Source organism: Asterias rubens, chromosome 3 (genome assembly GCF_902459465.1).
Source record: "Asterias rubens chromosome 3, eAstRub1.3, whole genome shotgun sequence".
Classification (NCBI taxonomy): Eukaryota; Metazoa; Echinodermata; class Asteroidea; order Forcipulatida; family Asteriidae; genus Asterias; species Asterias rubens.
Genome location: NC_047064.1, coordinates 19,863,240 through 19,883,123, shown reverse-complemented (window position 1 = coordinate 19,883,123; position 19,884 = coordinate 19,863,240). Strand labels below are relative to the sequence as shown.

The following is a 19,884-nucleotide window of genomic DNA, read 5'->3' as shown; positions in this document are numbered from 1 at the left end:
GGTGACGAGTTATGGGGAGAGGTTGGTGGTATAAAACATTGTGAGAAACGGCTCCCTCTGAAGTGCCATAGTTTTGGAGAAAGGAGTAATTTTCCAAGAATTTGATTTAAAAACCTCAAGTTTAGAACTTGAGGTCTCGAAATCAACCATCTAACAAACACAACTTCGTGTGACATGGGTGTTTTCTTCTTTCATTATTATCTCACAACTTTGATGACCAATTGAGCTCAAATTTTCACAGGTTTGTTATTTTATGCATATGTTGAGATACACCAACTGTGACGGCTAGTCTTTGACAGTTACCAATAGTGTCCACTGCCTTTAACATTTTGATCCTAGTTTCCGACTGTTACGTCTGCAATTATTAACGACTTCTCAAGGTGGCCTGGTGAAGAAAAGCAGCCGTTACTTTTTCCACATTTGAAGAAGTCATGCTTTTTTTTTATTTGCTTATCTTATGCTGAGAATACCATTCCTAAAAAGCTACTTGGAGTCTATAATTCTAGGGGTTTACCAACGATGTAGAAATGCCATCAATTCAAAATTGCAATTACTCTCACATTGATACTTGATACTTGATGATGTAACCCCTTTACAGCTGGTAAAAGCTAAACTGGGATGATCTGCTGTGCATGACGCCGTGACCAGTGGTGCAATAAAAGTGTAGGACAAGACAAAATGAACATGAACTGCTTCAAGTTTACACTCCATCACGGAATCTTCGATCAAGTTCCATGCTTCTCCTCATTGAACCCAAATCTCGACACTCATGGGGTGACGGGTCTTTTTCTTCAGCCGCGCCACGCATCTGGAACTCTCTACCACTTAATCTTCGATCTTGTGTTTGTACCGCAAAATTCAAGTCTCTTCTCAAAACTTATCTTATGTCACAGGTTTTCAATGACTAATTTTGTTGTTTCTGTTTTTCTTTGTGTTGTTTTTTTTTTTTCTTTTTTTTTTTTTTGGTTTTACTGCGCCTTGAACACCCAGCAGGGTGGATATGTGCGCATTACAAGTCTTATTATTATTATTATTATTATTATTATTATTATTATTATATACACTTTACATTGGAGGGAGAAACTAGAGGAATCTGAGGATTACAAAAAAATACAGGGAGGTCATTTCTCCGTTTTTAACCAGAAATTCATTGTTTTACCCCCGACTATAAACAGCTGATGTGAACTATGAACCTACATTTATGCCATTGTTTCCCACATAATAACTGTTAGCACTATTGAGCCTTCATTCATGCTTGCACATTTTAGCTATATTGCTTCATACATTGTATGTGAAGCGGTAGAGTTTGTTGCATTGGTTTCGTCGATCAGGCCTTACTTGTTCATAAACCAACAATGTTTGATATCAAAGGAACATTACAGAATTGGTTTTTGCTAACAAAACAGTTGCTGGCAGTGTAAGCACTTTATGTAATCCACCATATACATAAACTGACAAACCTGTAGAAGTGTGGGATCGATCGGCCATCTGGGTCACGAGAGAATAGTGAAAAACGTATTACAAATTTTGCATTGCATCAATGCCAAAATAAAAATGAATAAAATGCTCACTGAGCGATAAACTCCAAACGCGAAGCTAGATTATTTATTTCTCATCAAATTATGACATTTCAGGCAGAAATATTTCAAGGGATGTTTTCAACTAACATCATCATTAGACCGTGTAAGTTTTATGTAAATCTGCGATCTTCACGATTTTTGTTTCTGACCAATTCTGTAACATTCTTTTTGCCATCTACATGTATAAGCCTAGATTAATCTTGTTATGGCAAACTTTTTCTTATTTACAAAAAACTTTGAACAACAAGTAATTTGTATTTATATTTATTTCTGAAGAAATATTAAACTGATAGTGAAAATAAGTTTGATTGTGGTTGTTCTTTATCACTTTAACTGGGCCCAATTTCATGGCTCTGCTTACCGCCAAATTCTCAGCTTCCGATCACGATTCCCCGCTTACGTGCAAGCACCGAATTTCTGCGCTAGCCTTGTAAGCGTAGAATGCCTAGTAACGTGGAGTACGCACGCGCAGAAGTCAAAATTCGCCGCTAACCTGTAAAATACGCTTGCCGTAAGCACAGAATCCCCTGCTTCCATAAGCGCCGATTCTGTGCTTACGGTAAGCAGAGCCATGACATTGGGCCCTGTTCTTGTAAACCATTAAGCTCCAGTGCAAGCGTTAAGTGGTTACTCTTCGAGACAAGGTGAGGATTTGCAATTTCTCATTTGAGATATTTAGATACAGAAACACCCAAATTCTATCAAGAAATGGAAATGCAGCTGGATGTCATTTGAGAGAAAAACAAAATTTGTGGCAACAAAAATATTATTTTGAGAAGAGCACAAACTGAACGTTAATTCAGACCTGTATCATCACCAATGAGGCATTTTGAACTAAATTATTCATGATTTTTTTACATTTTAAAAGTCCTACTTCATGATGTTCAAGAAACTACAAAAAACATATACGGCTGTTTGGTTTTTGAACACGAAAGAGCCGTTGAATACAATGAGAAAAACAATCTGAAGTAGTCTGGTACTGCAACAAAAATACGGTGTTATGCTAATCATGAATACCCAGGTACCAGATTTACTAAATGAAAAAATTCTCCAGGTACTTCCAAACATGGCGAGTACGTCGGGCGAAGGGAGCGATTTGCGCTCACCTTTTGACAGCGTCTTGACGACTTTCTTACCACAGGGCCACGAAAAGGCACTCAAACAAGCCTTCTACAATGCCGCCACTGTCTTGTTTATTGTGTTGTTCTGTGGTGCTGCGGTGGCAGTGTATTTTGTGTTGGAGATTTTCTTGAAGCCGCTGTTGTGGGCAGTGTTGTGTGGCACGGCACTTTACCCATTCAAGTACACACTAACAAGGTATGTCAAATCAGATACCCTCACATTTTGTCAGTATTTTTATGTGTTTTATATCCCTATTTTATATCAGTTAACTAAATCTAGTTCTAGACCATTTATGACAATATTTATTGATGATAAACCCAAATCAGGTATGTCAGAGTCTCGGAGTCGAGTCGGAGTGGAACAAAATATTAATATAAATGCCAAATATTATAATTTATATTTTTGTCAGTAAAAATAAAATAAATTAAACTTAAATAATTGATTAAAAAAATAGTTGTTCAAATATACAGTCATTATAATACACATCGGTGTAAGGGTTAAACCAAATAATATTCCTTGGAAAAGTTTCCGTATGGCGCCACCACTTTTTCATTCGATATGAACTAATATATATAGTTAGTATCTAATTTACCTCAATATAAATATCCCTTTTGGTAAAAATGAGTGAAAAAGTGGTGGCGCCATACGGAAAGTTATCCTATTCCTTATCCCTGATGCAAATTTAATAATAATATGTATTAATATTCTGTTATTATTCATTCAAGATATTTTTTTGACTTTATTTTACTTTTGTTCATATTACTTTTGTGTAAAAATGTATTCCATTTGTCGTTGATATACATTGCTTGCCTTTGTTAAATTAATCGGAGTGAATTTACTGTATTGCTATCATCTGGTAAATTCAAATGTTTCAAACAATTACTATTTTGTATTTATAGGTCCCCTGGTTGCGATAATCATAACCCTCTATCCTCCTGATGACAGTCGCAGAGCAGGGGTTATGAAAAGCTCACATTTGTAACCCTCAGATCTGCGAGACTGTTAGGGGGGGGGGGGGGATGGAGGGTAACAATTATCACAGCAAAAATGTTTAAGAGATATTAATAATAATAATAATATGGATATTATTTTCTCTTCTTAGGTATTTTATAATAAGTATCAAAATATCCCCTCTTCCCAATGCAACAGCTATGTCAGTGGTTGGCTGCAAGGATTAGAGAGTTCCAGCACGCCTCTCGTCGTTGGTACCATCGCTATTCCTCTCAGCCTCCTGAATTTTGCCTCTGAGCAGCTTGGCCGATTGATATCGCATCGCTTCACTCTTCTGATGGCTGTGTCATTTGGTCTACCTTTCTCGTATTTGGCCTACCAGTGTTTGGACTATGTGGTGACGTTCATGCTGGGCGTCTTCTACGTGTTGTACGAAGGACTGGGATATTTCAGTACTTTATGGGTAAGATTTGGTAGGATGAAGATTAAGGGAACCATGACCATTTAAGAGTGTCTCAAAAGTTAGAACAGTTGGATTAGTGGCTTCACACATTATACAGCGCTCAAATCCCCCACTCAGTGAAGCTCACGGTGCCGGTACTCTATTACTCCTGGTCACTGGGCCATTTATTTCAGTGTACACTGCTACAGCCTGTGCTGCTAAGTATGTAGCGCACTGAGATAAATTAATTACAAGAACCATCTCATGAAGATTTACAGTTAAGTGTCATGATGGGGGTTCAAACCTACACTCTGATGATTTAGCCACCAGAACTTGAATTCGATGCTCTTAACCAATCGGCCATGACACCCCCAAACATTATCATTAGATTCAATAAGCATTCCAGCACATAGTATTCACTCATGTCGGATTGCTTCCGTACTTCGGAACCGTAATGCGGTCTTGCAGAATGTCCTGGTGGTCCAATGGATTGCTGGCGTGTGCCAACAGGAACGATCTTTGCACCTACAACGTACCCGACTTTTGAGTCGCTCCCTTACAAATACACTTTTACCTTTTGTGTAGAATTTCAATATAAGATTTGATTCCTCTGTTTTAGGTATGGACTATCATCATAGCGTACCTACTCCTAGTAATCTTCTGGTGGAATGACTCCTCTAAAGCTCTCTTGAGTACCTTAGCCGTACCCGTCTGGATTATCCTCCTCCTGCATCTTGCTAATCTCACAGGGCCGTTCCGTGTCTTGCTGTTCATCATTGTGATCACCTTGGTAGCACTTGGATACAGTACTATGCGCAAGAGGGAAACAGGTAACAAGTTTTTCAAAGTTTCTACTTTTTTCTTAACAAAAAAATGGTGTTTGTTTTTAGATTTTTAACTACAAGGCTCTGGGAAGTGCCATCCGAAATGTTGAAATCCTGATTTACTGCAGGATGAGGACATCGTTAACGTTAGATGTCGACATCCTGAGTTGATTTATCTTAGTTCCTAATAAAGATACTTCTTAGCTACATGTAAGTTACCCTCAACATATCTTTAAAGAGTTTTGATACCTTAAAGTTTTGTAGATAAAGTTTTTTGGCCATGACATGAATCCCTACTCTCTTAGAAGTTTAAGTTTTATTAGACGAAAATTGTTTTTGTGAAATTGTTTTACTCAGATCTCAAAAATCTACAGCACCTTTAAATTAATGGTAATCTGTGTACGTTTGTGTTCTGTTTCATATAAAAAGTACCAAAATCCTTTTTACCCCCAAATTACAGTAAACTTAATTTCGACAGACTCTACAGATGGTGCAGAGGAAGTAGACGTCAGCCCATCTGAAGTAGAATTGAGTCCCAAGTCATCTGAACCCAAGTTGAGTACCGAGGAACAAGAGGGCCAAGCTGGCACTGATGAGACTACAAAGGAAGGAGTTGAGGAAGGGAATGGTGCTGATGAGACTGACCGTGACCGCCCGTCAAAGTTGAATATTCCACCACCAGCGTCTGAACCTAAGACCGACAGTTCCAATGACGCGGTAAATAATCCCATCAAATATATCTATGTCCAATTTTAAATAAACACTGCATTAGGCTACTGATTTGTATTTGGCAGTTGATTCAGAATTCAACTGCCTCTAGCTGCCAGGCAAGTATTGGAATGGCAACGGGCGTAGGTTCAAATCCAATCCAAGTACTACACCTGCGTTTTTTTGTGTAAGACTCGGGGGGGGGGGAAAAATTCTTAGTAGACAGTGATTAACAACAGCTCCTAGACTGTAGGGCTTTAAGCCCAAAATGTTTACTGGACCACGATTGAAGTGAAAAGTAACAAGTCCCAGTACCAAACTAACAAAAACTACACGAAAGATGGAAATTTGCATCGAGTAAATAATATTCATTTTGGTTTTACCCATATATGCCGATGTGTTTTATCACTGTATACTCGGTACTTTCCCGAGCTCTGTGAAAACAGAATCATGTAGGCATATAAACTTGGGTGGGATTCAAACCTACATAGTTGAACATTTGAACTGTTTTTAATTGAACAATTTTTTTTTTTTTTTTTTTTCTCTGCTTTTTTTGTATACCTTGTAATATGCAGTAGAGTATGTTTGTATAGGTAACTGCGCAATATAAATGTCGGTTTTATTATAACTAAAAATAAGTCCTTACTAAGCATGTCATGTATCTACATTGCTCTACAGCAGGTTCCGTTGAGTACACGCTATCTGCTTGGCCTGTTCTGGACGTGTGTTCTGGTCCGTCTGTGGATGAACATGTGGCTCATTCAACTACTGCCGATTCCAATCGCCATCTGGCTGCTGAAGAAAGCCGCTACACATTCTGGCTTGTGGGATTTCATGAAAGCAAAGGTATATACAAGTGATTTTAGTAGTTAAAAAGCATGACAGTTCTCTTCAGAATTGAGAAGTCTCCCGGACATCCGATAAATCTACTCGTCGGTAGTAGAGTATAGCAAGACAGTTCTCTGAGAACCATCTCTACCTGGCAAGTAGATACACACATGGTGTTACCGCAAACCAAATATATATTGATACCTCACCATGCAATGCCTCAAATCATACATGTATAAAAGTGATCTTGTTCCGTTAAATGTATATATGCCCCAGGGCGTCGTGGCTTACAGTCTTCGCAACACAAGCTCCATCAGGGAAAAAACTGCAAATCATTCAACGGAGGGAGAGAAGTTTTCAGAGTGCAGTATTAATAATAATAATAATAACCCGTTTTTATATAGCGCTTTTTACACCCGGAGGGCGTCCCAAAGCGCTTCACATTATTACCCCTGGTCACTGGGCCTTAAATCACTCCTTAAACCATCTCAGCTCCCTGGTGGGGAGTATGCAGCCTGTGCAACATTAATATGCGCTACTTGGCTAAATCAATCACAAGAACCATCTCTGCCCTAACGGGTAACCATTTACCCCTGGGTGGAGAGAAGCAATTATAGTTAAGTGTCTTGCTCAGGGACACACAAGTGTCACGACCGGGATTCGAACCCAGTAGCCAGTAACCAGGCTTTGGAACTCTGCACGGACACGCCCTGCAGTATCTTTTTGAAATCCTCTTTACCAAGCAAAGCAGTTGCGCTGTAAAGTCTGCAGGATCTGACTTGTTGATGAAACCTAGATCAAGAACAATTCGATAAGGAGACCGTGCTTTTGCCAAAGCTGCTCCTGCCCTCTGGAATAAGCTCCCTGTCTCAATTCGTGAAATCACTCGCAACTTCCAGAGGGAACTTAAGTCAAACTTGTCCACAAAGAGTCGCATTGGGTTTAACTTAATTACAAGTATTTTATATCCTTTGTTTTCTTTTTGTATAATCTTTATTTGTTTGTGTAGGTGCCTTGATTTGTCGCGGTTTTCTGGATAAGTGCGCAAAATAAATCCATATTATTATTATTATTTATATTAATATCTTGACAGGTTGAGTCTCTGAAGGTTGATGGAATGAACTGGGTAGCGGGTCGAGAAGATGCTTTTATTCCTCCGTACATCAGAGGGTTGACTGGCCTATTTCTTAAAGGAGACAGGATGGTATGTGAATCTTCAATTGTTTTTTCCCAATGAGAAAAAGGCATTTTCTTTATGGTTATTTTTGTACACCTCTTAAGAAGACCAATTGAGAAGATTTTATTGGTAGTTACATCAGACGTCCATTAAAGAACAAGCATGATTGTCATATTCAAGGTGTTTTCCTAGCTGCTGCTTCCCATGTTTTATCGTAAACTTGGGTGTGATTCCTGGCTACATGGCAGCTAATGGTTATACGGCTTCTGACTGACAACCCATACAATGATTTTGACTAATAGGGTAGACGGGCAACATAGGGCTGAGAGCGCCGGTACGTTAATCTGGAGGCTGTTGGTTCAAGTCCCACGCCAGTAAATTTGTCTTTGTTGAAACCCAAACGATTTATATATTAATAACAAGAAGATTTTATTACAAGTATCATCAGATGTCTGCTTGTTAAAGACAATGGACACTGTTGGTAATTGTCAAAGACCAGTCTTCTCACTTGGTGTATCTCAACATATGCATAAGATAACAAACCTGTGAAAATTTGAGCTCAATCAGTCGTTGAAGTTGCAAGAAAATAATAATGAAAGAAAAAACACCCTTGTCACACGAAGTTGTGTGCTTTTAGATGGTTGATTTCGAGACCTCAAATTCTAAATCTGAGGTATCGAAATCAAATTCGTGGAAAATTACTTCTTTCTCGAAAACTATGTCACTTCAGAGGGAGCCGTTTCTCACAATGTTTTATACTATCAACCTCTCCCCATTACTCGTCACCAAGGAAGGCTTTATGCTAATAATTAATTTGAGTAATTACCAATAGTGTCCACTGCCTTAAATAATGGCTACTCCCATGATGCTACTTTAAAATAGTTGCATGTAGTTATTTCTCGCTGTCCGTCTTTGTGTAAAAGGTTAACGCTTGCGTCTGGTCTAAAGCTCTTATACCAGCAAAAAGGATGTTACTTTGTTTTTCTTGTAGGTGATTGGCATGCTTCAGGGCTCTGTTGATAAAGTGATCAGTATCATCGTCATATTGGGAGTAATGATCGGAACGATCATCGTTGCATTCTTTCTTGCAATACAGGTAGGAACAAGAAATCACACAAGAAAGTATGTCATATTTCAGATGTAAAAAAAAAGAAATGTATTTGAAACTTCAGCTTTCTCCAGAAGACTTTTAAAGCATACTGATCGAAACGTCAAGTTGAAACCAAAGGTTCTTTGTAGAACCACCCCAACACATTTAGAAATAATCATTACGTGGTGTTATGCCAATCTTTCTATAAACTTCTTTTCCATAAGCTAGTCGAAACGTTGAGATCAATTTAAGAACTGACTCTGCGGAAGTACAGTTAATCACGATCCTATAAGCTAAAGTAGTAGTCCCAGCCTATTTTCTATACCATCCGCACAGGTAATAGTTAAAAAAGCAGGACAGTTCTTTTCAGAACTGAGAAGTCTCCCGAACCCCCGAACATCTACTCCGCGGTAGTAGAATAAAGCAAGACAGTTCTCCAAGAACAAACTCTACCTGGCAAGTAGATACACACATGGTGTTACCGCAAACCAAATATATATTGATACCTCACCATGCAATGCCTCAAATCCTATAAACTTCAGATTGTTTTGAATATCTCATTTTTTCTTATAGAAGAGATCCATAGTTACTCAGCACTTTCAAACTGCCTCTAGCTACCGGGCAATCTCAGTGGTCTAGTTGGTAAGACACTGCCCTAGAATTGCAAAGGTCGTGGGTTCAAATCCCACCCAAGTAACATGCCTGTGATTTTTTTTTTCACAGAGCTCGGGAAAGTACTGAGTATACAGTGCTAACACACATCAGTGTATATGGGTAAAAACGTTGAAACCCATAGTTGTAAGAAAGTGGCTGTATAAGTGTTTTGCTTGATTTTTTTCTATGACAGATTCAAAGAGAGAGCATGCATTTGATTCAACTCTCTGGAAACCTCGTCAATGAAACTATTGCATCCAATCCTGCTCTGAAACAGTAAGTAGAAACCTTGGTTGTCTTTAAACTGAAAAGACAATTAATAATTTGATCGTTTGGTTGTATACCTGACTCAATCTGGTGTATAAATAACACAATTAAACAAAGATGTATTTAAACGTTATTCATTAACGTCATTCAGTCACCATCTTAGTGGGAAACCAATGCTGGATAATGGAGATGCACAGATTTGTACGAACAACCTTCATTTAACCTCTAATTGAGGGCGTTCTACTTGAATGATGCGACTGGCACAAAGTATATGTTTACTCAACAGTAATGTTTGAATGATCTTCCCGCAAAGGGAACTCGGTAAACTTCCACTAGGGGAAATAAACACCAAGCTGGCAACAGCCAATCTCGCTCATACAAACATTGGTTTAACGTCTTTGATTATGAATCGCACAGAATCAAGAAATTGTGATCCCTTAACTAGACAACATTAATTATTCTAGTCAATGTGAAATCAGCGGTTAGCTGGGGGATTCGAACCCGCAACCTTGTGATTGCAAGTCCTGCAGTCTAACCACTGGACCACAGTGACCACAGTAACTGTTTGATTGGTTTTCAGATGGTTCCCTGGTGCAGCTGATATGCAGCAAGCTGTAGACTCTGTTATCAACGATGCTTACTTGTACGGTAGAGATTGGATCTCCGATAAGGTTAGCTTAAAGGGAAGGTACACGTTTGGTAATTGTCAAAGACCAGTCTTCTCACTTGGTGTATCCCATCATAAGCATAAAATAACAAGCCTGTGGAAATTTTGGGCTCAATCGGTCATCGAAGTTGCGAGAAAATTATGAAAGAAAAAACACCCTTGTTGGACGAATTTGTGTGCTTTCAGACAGGAATAAAAGACTTCTAGCTAGAAGTCTTTTATTATTTTACTGAGAAACTTACCTCTTTCTCAAAAACTATGTTGCTTCAGAGGGAGTTGTTCCCTACAATGTTTTATACTTTTATCAGCTCTCCAATGCTCGTTACCAAGTCAGTTTTCAAGTTAGTATTTGTTTTGAGTAACTACAAAATGTGTACCTTCCCTTTAATATTCTTCGAATCTGAAATATGCTTCTTAATAACTTTTTGACATATTTTTGATACATTTTGACTGATTATTGCCACAATATTGTTTTATAGATTAACTTTTACATAGTAGATGGTTTAGATAACATGGTTTTCTTTCTATTTGTTGTACTTTGTACTTGCCCTCACTCTTTTGTATTTTTTTATATTTCTGTAAATTGTTATTTCTGCATCTGGATCTGCATCTGTTAGCTACTGTACAAACGCCTGGTGTGGCTATCCCATGTTTTTGTTGTCTTGTTGTTCTGCCTTAACTTTGTATGTAGTCTCCTTATACACATGATAATAAATGTTTTTGAATCTTTTATTTGGATAATAACAGGTGAAGAGTTCCATGGATGGTGATGATGATAATAAGGAGGATGTTGAGCAACAGGTGTTGCAGCTTTGGGATCAGCTTTATGTTCACATTGCAGCAAAGGTCAGTCCTCAAAGAAAACATTGTCTTCAACATTGTCTAATAGATGTTAAAGGCAGTGGACGCTATTGGTAATTACTCAAAATAATTATTGGCATTATGCTTGGGCGATATCACGATATTATCGAATATCACGATATTAATTTGGAAACAATTTTGATATCGGTTCGATTTGGTTTCAATCGAAATATCGTTTAAGTATCACAATATCGCGATGTATTTCCTAGCTGAGACATCTTGCACCCCATAGGTTGGGAGTAAAACCAGACAAATAGGTCATTAGAACACCTCTCTTATGCTATGACTGTCTCTTCTACACTTTTCACTGGGAGTTTGAAGACTGATGATGTCAAATTTAATTAATCGCGATTATATCGAATATCGTGATATATTATCGGCGATATATCGTGAATAAAATAATTTGATATCGCCCAAGCTTAATTGGCATAAAACCTTACTTGGTAACGAGTAATGGGGGGCTGTTGGTAGTATAAAAAATTGTGAGAAATGGCTCCCTCTGAAGAGGAGTACTTTTCGAGAAAGAAGTAATTTTCCACAAATTTGATTTTGAGACCTCAGATTTAGAATTTGAGGTCTCGAAATCAAGCATCTGAAAGCACACAACTTCGTGTGACATAATTATCTAGCAACTTCGATGACAGATTGAGCTCAAATTTTCACAGGTTTGTTATTTTATGCATACGTTGAGATACACCAACTGTGAAGACTGGTCTTTGACAATAACCAATAGTGTCCAGTGGCTTTAAATTTACATTGGGGATAAAGAATGTTATTTGATTTTACTCTAACTCTGATGTTTGTAAGCACTGTATACTTTGTACATTCCCAAGTTATGTGAAGAAAAAAAATATGCACCGTTTTTTTCTGTTCACAGAACTTTGGGAGAGTACTGAGTATACAGTGCTTAAGGGTGAAACCAAATAATACGTATTTGTCTAGTCTTTTGTTGAGCCATTTGAGTTAAAGTTTTTCAATTTGAATTTCAGTAAATTATATGTCCATGTATGATTCAACAGGTTGCTAAATAAGTGATGTTTAAAGCTTTACATGATGTGAATAATAAGAACTATTATCTTCAAGTCTGCGCTAATCCTCCAATCAGATTCGCAGAATGGAGTGGTGATAAAAACCTATATTGCACGGCTAATATCACTACCATGCGTATTGTGTGTTCTATGTCACGCGCCAAGTTTGCTTGAAGATAAAGACGTTATCACACGCGCGCTCGTGGAAATACGGAAAATATAGCGCGTCTGCGTCCCATATCCAACTCGGCTTTCGGCCTTGTTGGTTATGGGACGCAGAAGCGCTATATTTTTCCGTATTCCACTTGCACTTGTGTGATAACTTATATTAGTAAACTACAATAACAACCATGTACAACTTTATTTTCCTGAAGACAAGCCGAGTATACTGTTTGAAAATGTCTAGACCACACCGGCTCATTCAGAGCCACGTACAGTCCCACAAAAGAGAACTGATAAATGGTTGTACCTGCAAGTTAACTATTCTTCAGGTTGCAAAATAGTTCTTCAAAATGACAATCTGATGAGCGATATCACAAAATGTAGAACGAGACCACTGTTTATATTAACATTTTTATATTTGAATTTCAGAATGAGACCCTTGAGGAGCTCGACGATGACAAACATCGCTTTCTGTCCGGCTCCGTTGACATATCTTGGGACGGAGTCAAGAAGACGTTCAGTAAACTAGACGACATTGAAGTTGGAGGATTTGTGGACACGATCAAAGACAACTTGGAAACTGTCAAATCGGTTAGTTTAAATGGAAGTCTCTATTTATAATGAACCAGTTTTTATATAGCGCTTTTCACGGCTGAAGGGCGACTGAAAGCGCTTCCAACTATATTACCCCTGTTCACTGGGCCATTTAATTTATTCCTTAAACCAAATTTCGAAATTGTGTAGACCCACACCCATCACCTCAAATTTTTAAGTATTGTTATGGCTTCAGAATATAACATATGCACTAAAGAACAAAATAATGCCACAAATGAACCACATACTCTAGATCAAGGGTCTTCAACATCGGTAGTTTTCAATGACTTTTCCTGGCTTAAAACATTTTTTGCTTTACTTTTCTATTTTAATTAGGAATGAAATCCACGATCCTGGCGACCTGGATATTCTTCTTCTTCTTCTTTTTTAATTTTTTTTTTTCAGTTATTTCTTTTGACCAACCCACCCACAGTTAAAAAAAATGAATTTGTTCAACATTGACCCCTAAGTGAAATATTAATACTTTGTTATTTTCCCATTTGTTTGTATTTTTCTCAATTATTATTGATGGATGATCTTTCACAGGTTGTTGAATCCATTTGGCTAGTGTTGATCGGTAACATCAGTCTGTTGTTTACAATCCTGACTGCTCTACTCAGCTTTGTGTTTGAAGGCAGCACAGCACTTCTCAACTTCATCATTTCATTTGTGAGTATGTCTAGTGTTCATAGCTGATATTTCCTGTTGAGTCTTTGCTCTCCGATGGCCTACCGATCTGCAGCCAGTAGAACCAAAACAAAAACAGGTGAAAACCTTTAAGTTCTATTCCAGACAGGCAACATTGACATGGTCTATATCCAAAGTTGGTAAGCTAATAATATTGTCAAGTCTAAACAATACACTTGATTGTAAAGCTACTGAGTATTTGAATAATTTGAATTAAAATGCCCCTGTGCATCGAGATTTGACTGATTTTAATCAAGAAATATACTAATATATATATATATTAATAAACTGTAAACTTGCGGGTACAACCATGTGTAAATCTTTCAGGCTGAGTGTTGGCTCTGAAAAGAGCCGGTTGGGTCTCGACATTTCGAACAGTACAAGAGCCGGTTGGGTCTCGACGTTTCGAACAGTATTCTCTGCTCGTCACCTGAAGACGAGCAGAATTATACTGTTTGAAACGTTGAAACCCAACCGTCTCTTTAAGACGAAGAGAGTATACTGTTCGAAACATCAAAACCAAACCAGCTTTTTTCAGAGCCAACACTCGACGTAAGAGATTTACATATGGTTGTACCCGCAAGTTTACTATTTATTTATAGTTTCTTCTTATTTCTCCACACCATGCAAAGCTTCAAACAATAGTTAAGAAGTATACTAATAATGATAACATTATTTTGTGTCTTTGAAGTTGGTGTTTGTGACGACATTGTTCTACTTGCTGAGTTCTAGCCGTGATCAGTACTTACCCATGCAGTGGCTATCTGGATTGGCTCCTGCTGGGTTATCTAGCAGTAAATACAGCAATGCACTGGAGACTGCCATTAGGTAAGGTCTACACACTGTATACTACGCAAGCAGAGCTATAGACCGATCCGGGCGCGCACCGGGCGCGCAAGTGTTTGCTGCAGTGTCTTCAGTGCATTGATTGAAGTTTGTATATACTCAGCGCCTTGAGTACCTTGTTTGGTAGATACGTGCGCTATATAAGACTTTGTTATTATTTATTATTGTTATTATTATTGTGCACAAAAAGACACCGCAATTGTTAATTTTTTCAAAAGAGGGCGCTACCAATTTTGTTTCGTTGGATTGGTCTATTGCCTAGGCCAGGGTTTTTGGTATTTCGTGACATTTATCTTGAGAACCTACTGTAATTAAAATGTAATTTGAAAAGTTCAAATTAGCAGTTCCAAACTCCTTTTTTAAATGCAAAAAATAGTTAATGGCCTGACGATTCGACCCTAGCAGTCTTTCTCGAAGGCTAAATGACAACACAACAAACATGAACAGGTAACTAAGTGTAACATAAGCGGTGAAGTGGAAATACATGAATAGAGAGATCGAGAAAGGAATTTAAAACTTGTTGGTACATACTAGGGATGTTAGAACCTATATTCATAAATACCCCAGACAGTTTCGCTATTTCTATTGGTGGAGAGCCACGACCCTGCTGGTTTTAAACGGCCGATTAAGAACTCGTCGCCCTTTTATTCCATTGGCTATGATTAAATCGTGATTTGAAACTTGTTGGTACTTACTAGGGATGTAAGAACCTATATTCATAAGTACCCCAGACAGTTTCGCTATTCCTATTGGTGGAGAGCCACGACCCTTCTGGTTTTAAACGGCCGATTAAGAACTCGTCGCCCTTTTTTTTCCATAAGCTATGATTAAATCGTGATTTGAAACTTGTTGGTAATTACTAGGGATGTTCTTGGGGCTTCTATCAAGATGTCAGCATTCTATGGTCTCTACACGTGGCTGACGCACACACTGTTTGGCATCAAGATTGTCTTCATCCCAACAGGTGAGTGGAAGAATCGGGGCATACTGATCGAAACGTTGAGTCGGTAACCACTGGTTATTTTAAAGTTTAAAAAAAAACGTTAGGTAATTTTTGAGTTTGGAACAAACTGGTTGTGATTACTAACATCGGAAAGATGTTATGACACTACAGTTGTTAGACATACATGATCATGATCAACATTGTTTAGGCTGTGTTCATCCAGTGTAAGATGTAGCCCTCCTCGTGTAAATGCCATTCATTTCCATTTCTTGGAAGTTCTGCCGTCGATTTCACAAAACTCTTCCTAACTTAAGACTAATCTTAGGACTTAGGACGAGTCCCAACCCTGCACAGTAGCATGCAGACCTTAAGATTAATCCTAAGTTAGGACAAGTTACTCGTCCTAACTCGAGATAAGACGAGTCCTAACTCTTTGTGAAATCGACGGCTGGTCCATGCTGTTCCTGCATATACCCTCATGTCAGTCCTTTATTCTTGTTGTCCATCTGTTGTCATTTCTTCGGGCGGTGTGTCCAGTCCATCTCCATTTAGCTTGTTTTATTGTCCTTATGATGTCTTTTACTCCATTTTTCTGTCGTATTTCTGTGCATCATACATGATTATTGTTGTGTTCCTCTTGGTTATGAATGCAACATTACTTGCCCTTAATATTTCCTCTAATCCTTCACAGTTCTGGCAGCCATTTTGGGTTTTATTCCTTTCCTGGCCACCTACTGGGCGGCCCTACCTGGGATCATTGACCTGTTAGTACAAGGAGAGAAGGGCTTGGCGCTGTTCCTATTTGTCTGTCATTTCATCCCGACTGCTATGGTAGATACGGCCATCTACAGTGACATCAAAGGGTAAGTATGGAATTCTTTTACTCCAGATTTAATCTTTTTTATTTTTTTTATTCTGATTGTTCTGCATGGTAATGTAGGATGTCCTTGTCGAGGGGTTTCAAGAGCATTGAATTCAAGTTCTGGTGATTTAGTCATCGGATTGTGGGTTCGAACCCCGGTCATGACACTTGTGTCCTTTAGCAAGATACTTGGTTATAATTGCTTCTCTACACCCAGGGGTATAAAAGGGTACCTGTGAGGGTAGAGGTTGATATTGTGTATTAAAAAGCCACTGGAACGGCACAGCAGCTCAGAGCTGTATACTCCCCAGGGAGCTGAGAAAGATTTAAGGGATGGATGTCATTGGCCCAATGACCAGGGCAATAATTTTAAGCGCATTGAGACGTTATTGTGAAAAGACGCTACAATATACCGAGTTATTATTATTTTATATATTTGCATGTATCATGATTTATTCCCATACCTTCATGTATTGGAGTCATAAATCATTTCTCTATTTCATTTTCCCAGTGGAGGTCATCCCTACTTGACGGCCCTCTCGGTTGCGGGTGGAATATTCTACTTTGGCCTAGAGGGCGCCCTCGTTGGACCTATCTTGCTGTGCGGACTTCTTGTCGTGGTTAACATATACAGCAAGATGATGCGCGGATCTGGAAGTTCCCCCTCGCTTGCCAGTATGAGGGGACCCTCAAGAAGCAGGTGGGAATTTCGCAGGTAGGCAGGGTCAGAGGTTAAGTTGCCTGTCATCCTGCATCCTGTAACTTCATGTCATTTCATTTTGTGTGTTTAACATGTTTAAAGACACAGGACACCTTTAGTAATTGTCAAAGACCAGTATTCTCACTTCGTGTATCCCAACATATGCATAAAATAACTGTGAAAATTTGGACTCAATTGGTTATCGAGGTTGCAAGAGAATAATGAAAGAAGTCTTTTAATATTTGAGTGAGAAATTACCCTTTTTATCAAAAACTGGTTACTTCAGAGGGTGCTGTTTTACACAATGTTTTATACTATTAACAGCTCTTCATTCCTCTTTGCCAAGTAAGATTTTTTTTCTAACAATCATTTTGAGCAATTACCAAAAGTGTCCAGTGCCTTTAAGGAATGAATATTTTGCATGAGTTGCTTGAGACCAGTGTGGAGACGGAGAGAGCTAGTTTTGCCTGAATAAGACTTTTAAAAAATCAAATGGATAGTTAGTACTATACCAAAAACAGAAGGTAAAAACCTGTTCTGATATCTCTAGAACAATCTGAACACTCTAAACAATCGTGGCCCAATTTCATGGCTCTGCTTACCGCCAAACTCTGCTCTTACGATCACGATTCTCCGCTTACATGCAAGCGCCGAATTTCTACGCTAGCCTTGTAAGCGCAAAATGCCTAGTTACGTGGAGAAGCCAAAATTCACTGCTAACCCGTGAAATACGCTTGCCATAAGCACAGAATACCCTGCTTCCGTAAGCGCAGCTTGTGTGCTTACAGTAAGCAGAGCCATGAAATTGGGCCCTGATTGAAATATAAAAATTCTTCGTAGCAGAAAATTTGTTCACATAGCTTCCCCGTGTCGACCCTGCGGTGCCCACTCAAGTGAGCCCCTGCCATAAGCTAATCGAACGATCATTCACCCTCTCATGGTGATATGCACCTCAGGTCAGCCCCAAGTGACCCTCCCACAAGCAGGACACTTGGGGCTGACCAGGGTGAGCCCCTGGAATGACATCAAAGCTATTTGAACGTAACAGGGGCTGACCGGGGTCGACCCAGGAAAGCTAATTTAACGCACACATTGTTCTTTGATGTTTCTGATGATGAATTTGAATGGGCATTCCAATTATCTGGAGTTTGGGGTTTTTTCCCCTTTTTTTCTTTTTCTTTTGCAGAGCAAGTTGTTTATATACACCCTTTATGCAAAATATTCGTTTGATGATTTTGTTTTTATAATTATTTTTCTGTCACTGTTCATTTCACAATCATCACCATGAAATCATTTTTTAGTTTTTACTTTTTATTTGATACACATGTAGACCCTTAAAATCCTGCACAGACTTGAAGCATTTCTTGTATCAACAAAATGGAATGAAAACAACATTTTATTGAGAATGAGTATTTAGAATGAGTACAAAACCTATAAGATTCTTAAATGCAACTAACAGTATAACCTATTGCCGGTTTTACTCTGTATGTCAAATGATAATCATGATGTATAAATCACTCACTTGTATCAAAGTACATGGGTTTACAAAGTTCTTTGTTTTTCACAAATCGTGATAAGAGTTGATAAACAATTATGTTAAAACAAAATATGAAAAAGAGGTTTACTTGAAGAAACTTGAAAAGGCAAAAAAAAAAACTTGCTGAATTTGAGGGATGATTGTTTTTTAAATTTGCATCAGGGATAAAGAATATTAAATTTGGTTTTATCCTTGCACCGATGTGTGTAAGCGCTGTATACTCGTTTCTTTCCTGAGTTCTGTGGGAAAATCACAGGCATATTACTCTGGTGAGATTCGAACCCACGACCTTTGCCAATTCTGGAGCAGTGTCTTACAAACTAGACTACCGAGGTTGCCCAGTAGCTAGAGGCAGTTCGAATCTTATATATGGTAATAGGAATGGTTAATGACGATACAAACTATAGATATGTTGTTTACCATGTTTACTGCAAACAATTAAGTAATTCTCTGTTTACTAACGATTTGTTTTCATGTTCTTTATTTCAGATCAGAAACAATATCTTGAATGGTATTATTCACCAGTAAATGTGGATTTGAGAATATCCCATTGTCTCAAAAAAATTCTCCCAAGATTTGCAGCCGAAACTAAACTGCTGTGCTGTGTGAAATAAATATTGCTGACTGTGTTATTAACAGGGTAACGTATGGATTAAATGTAAAATATTGCGCATCTTCAAATAATTTCAGAATTTAAAAAAAAAGAGGTCATTCGACTAATCCTGAATCCAACATGTGATGCTCTTTCTCAGAGGGCAAAATGTATTCCAGCGTTTTACAAAAACGTTGCTGCAAAAACTAAAGAAGTGTGTTGTAGTATGGCAGTTTGAAAAGAACGAATTGTGGTACAACGCACTGTTTTACTTGACATACAAAATGGATCATCAGTATGTGAATATTTTTGTTCCTTGCAGATCTTTGGACACAATTTCAAGCTTTTTAATCTGGTGCGAAAATGTTGCTGCAAAAACTTAAGAAGTGTGTTGTAACTTGTACCATGCAAATAGTATGCCAGTTTGATATAAACAATTTGTGCAACAACTCACTGTTTTACTAATTATACAAAATGGATCATCAATATGTGAACAATTTTTTCTTGCAGATCTTTGAAAAGATTTCAAACTTTTCAATCTAAAGCAAAAATGTAGCTGCAAACACTCAAGAAGTGTGTTATAGTATAATTCAAATAGTATGCAAGTTTGGAGAGAAACAAAATTTGGGAACATCTCAATGTTTTTCTGAAGGAATGTATTGTAACATTTGTTGCAAATGCAGTAATTTCAATTTGAATTATGGTGCAATGATTTTAAGTATTTTTTCGTTCACTTTCTTGACAACTCTTCTACCTACTCCC

The 19,884-nt window shown here is 38.1% G+C and overlaps 1 protein-coding gene across 2 annotated transcripts; it reads left to right on the top strand.

Moving 5' to 3' along the window:
• The first annotated feature begins 2,646 nt into the window (after positions 1–2,646).
• On the top strand, positions 2,647–19,884 carry LOC117288174 (transmembrane protein 245-like). 2 transcript variants are annotated; one of them, XM_033768907.1, is made up of 17 exons: positions 2,647–2,897; positions 3,852–4,116; positions 4,715–4,925; positions 5,380–5,636; positions 6,309–6,473; positions 7,549–7,659; positions 8,624–8,728; positions 9,570–9,652; positions 10,224–10,314; positions 11,058–11,156; positions 12,791–12,952; positions 13,502–13,624; positions 14,334–14,470; positions 15,352–15,452; positions 16,123–16,294; positions 16,805–16,993; positions 19,020–19,884. In XM_033768907.1, exons 1-17 carry the CDS (start codon positions 2,647–2,649, stop codon positions 19,036–19,038), a joined length of 2,541 nt encoding a protein of 846 aa, XP_033624798.1. In that variant the 3' UTR covers positions 19,039–19,884. The 2 variants fall into 2 exon arrangements, with proteins under 2 accessions (XP_033624798.1, XP_033624797.1); XM_033768906.1 differs by having other exon boundaries at positions 16,805–17,008.